Genomic DNA, 10,345 nt, shown 5'->3' on the forward strand with positions numbered 1-10,345 from the left:
ATGAACATGGAAAGGACTGAAACTAGTCAAGATTTGGCTTTCACAATAAGAGTGCTGCAGGAATCTGGTATTTTTTAGAGAAATGGTCTGAATGCCAGCTGCTGTGAAATATTTTTTATGACTATCAAACTTAATGATCATTAATATAACATAAAACAGAGAAGTGAAAATTGGGATTATGTTCAAAAACAATTCTATTCATTTTAATATATAAATTAAAAAAAACCCAAACCACATTTAAATGACAGGCAAGACATAAAGTAAAAACAGCTGATTTTTCTAACAAGCTACTGCCATCTTAGGGAAGAATAAGAGCACTGCAGCAAGAAACAGCTGGGGAATATTTAGCCTACATTTACACGTGACGCCGATAATCTTTGTGCTACAGTTTGTGTAGTAAGTTATCTTAAAAAAGTGTAAATTAATGTGTGCTCAGTGAATAACAACTTTAAATAATTTTGATATTAACTAATAGATTTATGTTAGACAACAGATCTGTATTACAACAGATGACAAAAATTATGTTGAATCAACAAAAATCGAATCTTAAGGGTGCCTCCTTGACTTCCTGCTTAAATCAGCATTCTTCACTGTCCAGGATGTGTACATCCTCATCAGTGAACGAGTGGCCACTGTAGGTGTAAATAAACTGTGGAGTCCTGGCCTGACAAGTTAGCTCTTCTGTGTTGTGCCATCCGCTTCGCCAGAGGTTGTTTGGTTTTCCCTTTGTATAAATCATGGAAATCCTCCTGGCACTTAACAGCGTACACTACATTACTCCTTGGGGTGGACCAGTTTTTGGCGCAGAGGGTTTTAGGGTTTAAAAACTATGGAGACGCTGTGTTTAGAAAAAAGGTGCCTCAACTGTTCCGTTACTCCTGTCACATGAGGGATCACTAAGGGTTTTTGCTTAGGCAGCAGTTGTCCTTCTCTCCTGGATCAGCTGGAGAGATCCCGGGATTTGGAATTTATTTACCTGGACGATTGACCATGCATCAAGACATTGTGCAGCCAAAATTAATTTCATCTTAAAATAAAACGGCAATGAGCCTACACTTTAAGTACACTTAAGTACAGGGTGAGTATTGTTTTGCTGGTAATCAAATCCATTCAAGCTTGAACGGGGCAGATTATGTAATCTCACAGCTTTCAATATTTTACAGCAAAAAACAAAGAGGAAGTCAGAGCAGGCAACTGTGAAACAGGGAACAGACCAAAGGTTTGGAGTGAGAACTGATTATTCCCATATGACAGGAAATTTTGGTCCACAAAGATGACATTTTAATGAACCTTGTGTTGCTTTTTCACAGCTTTTGTATTGCTAAAATGTCACTGTTCGCTTATCAATCAGGCAGGCTGACAAAACAAAAATAAAACAGTAACTAACACGTCTCCACATTTTGAGAAAATGTTTATTCACATGGATGTTGAGTTGCATCACGCAGCATCAGTGGTATCCACGAGCAATAATTAAACTAAATTGTGATGCATACAAAAAAAAACAACAACAAAAAAAAAAAAACAAAAGGAAAAAAAGCACCCAGTAAACAATAACATGAGGCTGATCTCTTAATATACAAAGAAGGACACAGGAGTGAAACTAAACTATAAACAGTGGTGTTTACAGAGAAACTGAGAATTATCACTATTCTCAAAAGTGGCCCATGGTGCAGTGCGGGTTCTTAACACGTATCCCCATAGTTCGGTATAGCTGAAGCATGTACACCCAGACAAAGTGTGAAAATGACCAACACATAATACTGAAAAATGTGCCTCAGCTTTGTCCATACAAAAAGTCACTGATTAGTTTTTCCCGACCAACAAACGGATAAAATGTCTTCCAAATGAGAAATAATTATTTTCTGTCGATCTTACACAGAAACAAGGAACTTGAGGGCAAAGCTTAAAGAAACAAAAAACAAAACCATCACGTAGCTGTTCCTGCTCAATAACCTTTTCAGTTTCCAGGCCACAACAACAACAACAGAAGAAAAAAATAGAAATAGCACAAGGAATTAAAGCGCAGGTGTGAGTAGGATAAGTGCTTTAAGTGCTTATGATGACACAAAACTACAAAAAGGCCTCTAAAAGAAGGCAAAAACTTCAACCTCAAAATTACCACAAACAAAAATCAGTCTGAGAGGTCATCGTCTTTTGAACACTGTAAAGGTGAAGGGGTAAACTGCTGCACAAAACCTTTCTGCAGGAGGCCGCAGCTCTTGAAGTCCTCCTCTGAGAAGGGGAGGTTCTTTAAAAGTCTGTTTTCAAGCTCCTCTATATACGCATAGTTCAGCAAAGCCAGTGGGCTGGATGAAGCACAGGAATCATTATCAGGGCTGTTCTGAAATAATGTCACGCTGTCGTTCTGATCAATCCCGCAGTGCTGACTCATGGTATTTTTAATTGGCAATGTGTGGTTGTTCTCACACTCACTGTGCTGGTTATTGATTATTTTGGCACTTGTTTCTAAAGACAACGTTGTGGTCACGCTGGGCTTCAAGCAGGCATTGGGGTTTGCCAGAATCTCCACTGGAGAGAAGCGGCTCGATGCGATTTCGCTCAGTGGCGTCGACCCTTCCCTCACTCTTTCTTCTGTGACTGTCTGGACGATGTTGAGGTTCCACAGATCTCCAGCCCCTCTTCCATTTCTGCTGGGGGTGAGTTCTTTGCTCAGGTCCAGGAGGATACAGTTAGAGTCCTTTTCACTACTTTCTGTTTCTGTCTCTTCCCCAGATGCATCGTGCTCCACACACTCTGCCTCCCAGGGTTCTTCACATGACTTCCCAGATCCCCTTACAGGAGACTCAAATACCACTCCTTTAGGAACAAGAGGATGGAAGTGTTTGCGGCGAAGGCTAGTGTATGCTGATGAGCCGAGTTGCCTCTCAGGCTCTCTCGACATGTAGTGTCGGACTGACTCTGGTACCAGGATTTCATGGCGTTTTTTGTGAGGGAGTAAGGCAGAAAGACTTCCAGGTACACATTTTCCTACAATGGGTATAAGGCAGGTAGGTTTAAGTGCTGACACAAAATCCTCCAGCTCTTGGTAGGAGGAGTGATCTGAATAGGGTACTACATGGACATCAGGGTGGAAAGAGATCAGGGGCCTGCTGGTGGGCAAGATGGCCAAAGTTGGTTGTTCTTTGTTCCACTGGTGCAAAGCAGAGGCACAAATCTCTGACTGGTCCACAGCTCTGATACGGCCGGCCCCTGGCTCAGTAGTGAAGACATCAGGCAGCTCCAGAGCTTTAAGGGTCTCCATTCTCTCAAAGCTCACCTCAACCCAGGATTTAAATTCCATCGCCAGCTCCAATAGCAGGGACTCTTTACCTAAAGAATAAAGGCCTGCAAGATGGAATAAAGCAACAAGAAAACTTTAGACCTGCAATAACTGACCTTTTTTTAGCTACTGAGAATCAGCAGGAACAAGCTGTGAACACAGGACTGACAAATCATCACCTTCTAAGCTGAGGGTGTGAATTAATAGCTTTGAAAGTGAGACAATGTGTTTATCAGAAATCTGAGGAAGAGTTTTGTGTTCAAAATATCGCACAGCTGAAAAAAAAAAAATGTGTTGACATGTACTGTTGTCAGACACACCCTTTGGCAAAGAGTGCAATGCGACTCCTGTGTATGTAACATCAGCTTTTGTCCCCTAATGATGATGGTGAGGTTCCTATTAGTACTGTCAGCGTTAATCCCGTTAATAAGACGTTAACGCGGCAAATCCCCATTAGAGAGTTAACACTGATCGGCCCGGGCGAGGGCTGCACAGCTCTAATGCGTTAACGAGCAAACCGCACTAATACGTTGACGCCATGCAGCTCTCGCCGGGACCTATCAGTGTTAACTCTCTAATGGGGATTTGCCACTCTAATGCGGTTATGGTGTTAACGTCGTATTAACAAGATTAACGCTGACAGCAGTAGTTCCTATTAATCTTTGTCAGCACATACACCCAATAAAAAACATACAAAAAAAGCCATTTATGCACTGTCACAATACAGTAACTGACAGGGCTGCAGAAAGCTGTTTAAACTCACCTATGATAACATTGTGGCTGGGGTGGCTGCGAATAATCTCCTTAATCTGTTGAGTGGCTCGCTGTCTTGATGGCAGGGTACGGTTGGGGTCACAGTTAGTGTTGTCCAGGTACAGCACATCTATAGTGGCGTAGGTCCTTAAGCATGGCTCACGCAGCATTGAAGGAGTGTATCTAAAGTCGCCTGAAATAAATCAGCGCTGAATGTTAATTTTCGTGATACCAAAAACTTGAGAAATTAAATCCAACAGGACACAACTTGAGAAAATGCATTTTTCTATGTCTGAGAAGCTTCAGAGAAACCGACCAGTGTATAGAATGGAGCCAAAGTAGCCTTCGAATAGAAACATGACAGCCCCTGGACAGTGGTTGGCATCTATCAGTGTGACCGTGAGCCTCTCCTTGCCAATATCATCCAGTGGGAGTAGGTATGGCTCACCCACTTCTAAAGGATGGATCCACTGTTCTTTCACCTGAGCAGAAATGGAAAGAGTCAGAGGAAAACCAAAAAACATCAAAACCTTATGAAAGACTTTAGTGCAACAGAACATCTACTACTCCAGATCACGGTCAGATTTATTCTGAAACACGCTTAAGGTTGATAAAATATCAAAGTTTGATCAAATATAGAAATAACAGACTACACCTTCCCTTACCTGCAGCTTGAGTTTCAACAGAGTGGCGGTGATAGGTGAGCAGTAGATGGGACGATTGCTCCACGTGGACGTCAGACCTGTCGTGTGGTCGCTGTGCATGTGGGACAGAAAAAACAGCCGGGTACCCGGACACTTCCGCACATGCCAGAAGTCCACGGCCAGCGGGGTGTGGGGAATGACTTTCCCGTTTGCGGGCATTATTGCCACCGCTTGAAGTCATCCAGCTGTGTGGTCAGTCGATAGATGTCACGAGTTTCTTGGCTGTGGCCAGCTGTTAGAGACTAATTAAAGTAATAGTTGGGAGTTTGACGGACAGTTAAGGTTGTCACAGAGCAAACTGCGTATTAAAATCTCAGCAGAAACACAACAGCGTGTTGACATAAACAAAAAACAAAATCCTTCACTGGCTTCTGGCTAACGGAATCGCTAAATACAAATTTAACACTCGTTACTAAAGGCTACATACTTTTTTCTTCTTATTGACCTCTGATTTTAGGTTCAGAAAATCTTCTGCCCAACCTTGAGCACCTTAAACAGCTGGCCGGTCGTTACATTTTCACAGTTGTGGCGCTAACAGCAGCTGATAAGCCCCGCCATTTCTGTTTTCAATTTAACGCTCAACGCCTCCTTTTCCTTCTTCTTCTTTGTTTTTTTTATTGTAGCGGTCATGCTGCTTATGTACAATACTGCCACCAAACGGCGGCACTCGGCTGAATCCATATAAAAAACTAGAAACCCCCCCCAGCAATAGCAGTCACCTCAATATGCTTATGATGTAAGGTAAACACTAAAAACTTACAGTGTTAAAGAGAAAACCTCATCGAATGGTCCCCTCAGAGCAGCACTTGGCGACAGTGGAAAGGAAAAATAATGAAATTCCTTTTTATAGGAAGAAACCAAGGATGTAGCAAATCAATGATGCGCAATGGCAACAATATTCATTTTTAAAACTGTATTTGTAAATCCATAACAAATATATATTCAATACAGGAGGCTACCAGAAATACACAAAGTAAGTAAACTGTTGTAGTATCCACAAGATGGCGCCAATAGAGCGGAAACAGTCGCTTTATGGCAACTTTGCAGGGCATTTATTGTGTTTCTCGTGTTTTACGAGATTATAACTTGATAGAGAAGAGCGCTTGAAGAAAAAATAACAATATATTTCCTAAAATATATTTAAGCTTTAAACAATTCTAGCAACAAAAAAAAAGAAAAAAAGAGAGAGAGAGAGAGAGAGAAGACTTTGCTGTTTGGATGATGGATTGATTCCCCTCTGAAACCCTTGAGACCTACTTACTTACTGTATCTAATATATATAATATATATATGACTATATATGTAACACTCCTAAACATCACCTCGCCCAATATGCATTATTTGTTATATGCATTGAGAAGGGGGTACTACTAAATGGGGTCATTGCTATGGTGATGATAGGAATCCACTGTAGCGCCCCACCCCCCGCACCTCTCCACCCTTTCCTTTGCACGCTGTTCACTTTTCAGGATAATACCTGGGACTGCAGCGCATTCCTCTCTTATCACGCCGCATGAGTTCTCTTCCCATTCAGGAGCGCATTAATCACATGCTGCTTTACAGTTAATTATATCTCCCCCAAATGCATACCGACGCACGCTTGCGCCCACTCTGCAAGGATTCAGTGGAACCCCTGTTACTATTCACTTCACATCTTTGTGATGAGCTCCACAGCGGGGAGACTGTAACTAATAAAGATTTTGTCCCTGATGTGCAATAGATGTGTTTATTTTGGGGGTAATGCTGCTCTACGTTCACACCTCCAGCTGCAGTGTTAAAACAGTGTCTTGACTTGAGTAAAATATTGATCGCAGGACAAATATTTCTCACGGATATTCTAAGTATAATTATGCAACTGTGCATAAATAAATAGTAACGCACTTAATTATTATTTGGTATATTCTTTCTCAATCAGGAACGCACATATTTAAATTCCTTAAATAACGCTAGAACTGTGCATGCACAAAACCACTTAGCCTTGTTGTGATTCTTCAAATATTATAAGAATGTCAGTGCAGGGAGAAGATTAAAATCAGCAGCTGTTTACATGTATCAAGCCAAAGGTTGCTGAGTTCAGGAGCAGGAGCTGTCTTTTCTGTCATGGTGTTCTGCAAGAAGAAAAAAAAAAACAAACACAACACACAAAAAAAACAAAAGTGCTGTCAGACAGTACCAGTGATGCTTCAAATGGCAGATGGCTGCACAGTCTGCGATCTGCCACTGCTGTTTTTAAAAGGAATGCTTTATATCTAACACATTCTCTTGCGCTAATTTCAGTGTGCAAATGTCCCCATATCCTTTATTCCTCTCTATCAAATGCTACTTAGGAAAATGTTACTTAAATTAATACAGGTAAAAAGATGTAAAACAACGTGATGTATTTTGGCAGTGACAGCTATGATTAAATAAGATTTGGTGGTCCCATAAAAGTCTTTCTCTTAATTCTCTCATTTTTTCCCAAATATATAACCATCCCCATGGGAATAAAGACCAGTGCGATCTATTTTTATTACCCCCATTCATCTGAGTCAACAAATTTGTACAGTCAGACTCAGAGGCGATGGCGGCTTATGTCTCTTTCCCTTCTGGGATGATGCAGTGGTGCTACACACACACTCTCCCTGCTGCAGAGATATTTACAGATGTGTGATGAGCTAAAAATGTCCCTCGGGGGCTAAGAACAAGTTGCAGGCTAGAAGAAGCTGGTGAGGACACATATCCTAATTTTGGCAGCCTCTCTCACTTATTCCATCTGTCTTTCTTTGTTTATCTCTCACCTTCTCCCTCCTCCAGTCTCTGCGCTCTTTGTTTCATTTTCTCTGCTTCAGCCTCTCCCATTCCATCATCCTCAATGAGGTTTCAAGGGTCACACCTTTTATGCTCTCATCGTGTGACATAAAAACAGTGTCATGATACCACAGTACAGTAGCATGATTGCTGTCTAGCCCTCTTTACCCTGTGTGTTGAGCACCACCTTCTTATCCACACTGCTGTATAACACCTATAGAGGTGGAGAAGCTGCACCACAAAAGCACTATTGTTTCTCCCCTCATGTGAATTGATAAGTTCAGTTTATTGGACTTTCAGGAGTGAGCTGAGAGGTGCGGCATGTAGTCAGCGTGGTAGAAATCACCCACGGACCAGCTAAGGGTGCAGTTTTAGGGCCGCATAATGCACAGCCATGATTCGTAGCTTACTGTCATTGCGATGCTGCATATGGAGAGAAAAATGACTCTAATTTTCATCCCAGAGAGCTCCAAGTGTTTTAAAATTTCTTTTTATATGATGCAGGGATATGAAAAATCTTCAGCAGTGAGGATTAATACAGCTAACATGCAAGCTGCAGGGCTGAAAACCCTCATTAATTGTCTATCAGGAGAAGCTGGGACATGGTCAATATGTCAGCCATACTAGTATTTAATCAAAACAGCATTTTTTCCCCCCTGAAAAGGGAACAAACAGATACGGGGGCTAAAGAAAGAATAAAAATACGAGATGTTTGAAAAATGCACAAACATGCTGTAATGCCAACGTGCTTTTACACAGATTTTATTGTGCACAGCCCCCACATGCACCCGACTAAATACTTGAGAGCGGTTTAAGATGGTGGTGAGATGAGTCAAGCATTGTTTACTACACTGACGCTGCAGTTCCTTCTTTGTGCTGTACTGAATTTGTGTAATGTTGCGTGTAATAGGCTATTTTGCCTTACCAGCACATCAAGTGTTCACAAACTGAGCAATAAGCAAAAGATTTAATGTTAAAATGAGAGTTTAAAGATTTGGCTCAATTTCTGCTGAAGCAGACAGGTTTGTTTGATAGAGAGATCCTCTTGTTGTCCCACAGGAAGACTAACACTGACAACTGGCTGTCAACTCCTCAAAAGCACACTGTCAACAAACACATCATTTTTTTTTCTCCACAGGATGAAGACGAATGTGATCATTCAGGAATCTGATTTATATACATAGCATGTAGCATGTTCCGCATGACTGGCTTGCTGCTGAGATGACAGATTTTCAATTGCTTCCAAGTCAGCGCCGTTGACTCTCTACTATTATGCTTCTCGTGTAGATTGGGACAAGACTTCATTGATATTTGCTGTTTAGGTTAAATTGTCCTGTGGATATAAAGAAAAAAGGGATTTTCTTTTTGGAAGCTCTTTTCCTTCCTGCATTGGAGAACTATTATTGCAGGTAATTTACCGAAATGGCTTATGCATCAAATGATGGGTGTGAAGCAAATTTGCAGTAAAAGCATCATTTACTTGAAAGGAAAAAAAACAATCCTACATGAGCACAAGAAACCGGATTTTAAGTGAGCAGGTTCAGAGAAAGGTGAGTTCAGAGACCATCATTCTGAATTAGTTTAATGGACATGAATGTAACTTTACTTTTACTCTTCACAGATGTCTCAGCTCTAAAGATGGGCTTTTTTTTGCCAGTGGTGCCCTGCACACCAAACCATAATAAAAGAAATGATAAATAATAGATCAAAAAGGCCCCAAAGAAACTTCAATCACAGGGCTGCCATATTCTTTAGTGAATCAATGTGCAAGACAAATGGTGCGTTTGATCGTGATTTCGCAAAGTGCTCCCCATGTGCATAATGCATGTATGGCACAGTATAGCGAAAGGGTTGAATTTACTGCAGAAGAGCTGCTCCACCATCCAGCACTGAGCAATGTTTGCAGTAATTCTGTCCAGTGGGAAAAGACAGAAGAACTACTCTGTTGTGATTGTTGTGTTTGTGCCTGCAGAACTGGGGTGTTTTGTTGGTTATTTGCTTAGAGAAACTTCAGAGGAACTGGCACTGAGCAGCTGCAGAAAAATAGGGTTAACCTTGTTTATACCTATTACAGTCAGGCTGGTAGAGCATGCAAACGTCAGAACAATACTTTATCCTGCTGGTAATGAGGCACCAGAGCGTGCGCGCGCATACACACACACACACACACACATAAAATTGCAGTGGGCCTGAAGCTCAGTCAAGTGTGTTAAGTTGATGTGAGTATCCCTGTGACAGGAGCTTAGTATACAGTTTACCGAGAGAGGAAAAACACCAGGTTGGTAAAATTCCAGGAGCCAGTGTTTCAGTCTATAAGGCTGTGAGTAACTACTCCTCATTACCTGTCACATTATATCCACTAATTGACGAAACAACCAGTCTAGTAGATAGCCCCATGCACTTTGCAACTACAGATTGATTTGCAGTAAATTAAATAGTTGCAGTACTCTCATGGGACAATCAGAAGACAATCAATACACTGAGTCTGCAATATCAATTTGCTGTATAAAAGCAGGGACACCATAATTTCCATTGCTTATAAAATCCATAAAAATGCATTTTACGGAAAGAATCAACTGCAAAGTCATGTGACTCTTAATTTTTCACAAGGCCTATCAGGCTCTAGAGATTCATAGCCCCGTATCCATCCTGCTACAAAAACGATGAGCTTGACCTTTGTCTGCAATCGCTTAAATGCAGAGTCAGTAAATTTCAAATATGAGATCAGAACCACTTATTTTGATAGCAGTTTAAGTCTTTTGTCCCCCAGTGGATTAGACTGCTGAGGGAGTTTGCACAGAAAGACAGAGAAAGAGAACAA

General features: G+C 41.2%; 1 protein-coding gene across 3 annotated transcripts; it reads right to left on the reverse strand.

Annotated features, from left to right (window-relative positions):
* Positions 1-1,392: 1,392 nt before the first annotated feature.
* Positions 1,393-5,349, reverse strand: dclre1b (DNA cross-link repair 1B). Of its 3 annotated transcripts, none has more exons than XM_005478138.4 (5): positions 5,165-5,349; positions 4,699-4,979; positions 4,350-4,515; positions 4,044-4,226; positions 1,393-3,345 (listed from the first exon to the last, which is right to left on the reverse strand). In XM_005478138.4, exons 2-5 carry the CDS (start codon positions 4,894-4,896, stop codon positions 2,132-2,134), a joined length of 1,761 nt encoding a protein of 586 aa, XP_005478195.1. In that variant the 5' UTR covers positions 4,897-4,979; positions 5,165-5,349; the 3' UTR covers positions 1,393-2,131. The 3 variants fall into 3 exon arrangements, with proteins under 3 accessions (XP_005478195.1, XP_005478194.1, XP_019205790.1); XM_005478137.4 differs by having other exon boundaries at positions 5,183-5,348; XM_019350245.2 differs by having other exon boundaries at positions 4,699-5,349.
* Between the last annotated feature and the right edge of the window lie 4,996 nt (positions 5,350-10,345).

Source organism: Oreochromis niloticus, linkage group LG20 (assembly GCF_001858045.2).
Source record: "Oreochromis niloticus isolate F11D_XX linkage group LG20, O_niloticus_UMD_NMBU, whole genome shotgun sequence".
In the NCBI taxonomy this organism is placed as follows: Eukaryota; Metazoa; Chordata; class Actinopteri; order Cichliformes; family Cichlidae; genus Oreochromis; species Oreochromis niloticus.

Coding starts and splice junctions, on each gene's coding strand:
- dclre1b (XM_005478138.4), bottom strand. CDS start 4,896: ATGCCCGCAAACGGGAAAGTCATTCCCCACACCCCGCTGGCCGTGGAC. Junction 4,227..4,349: donor TGGCTCCATTCTATACACTG/GTCGGTTTCTCT, acceptor GATTTATTTCAG/GCGACTTTAGATACACTCCT. Junction 3,346..4,043: donor CAGCCACAATGTTATCATAG/GTGAGTTTAAAC, acceptor TCCATCTTGCAG/GCCTTTATTCTTTAGGTAAA.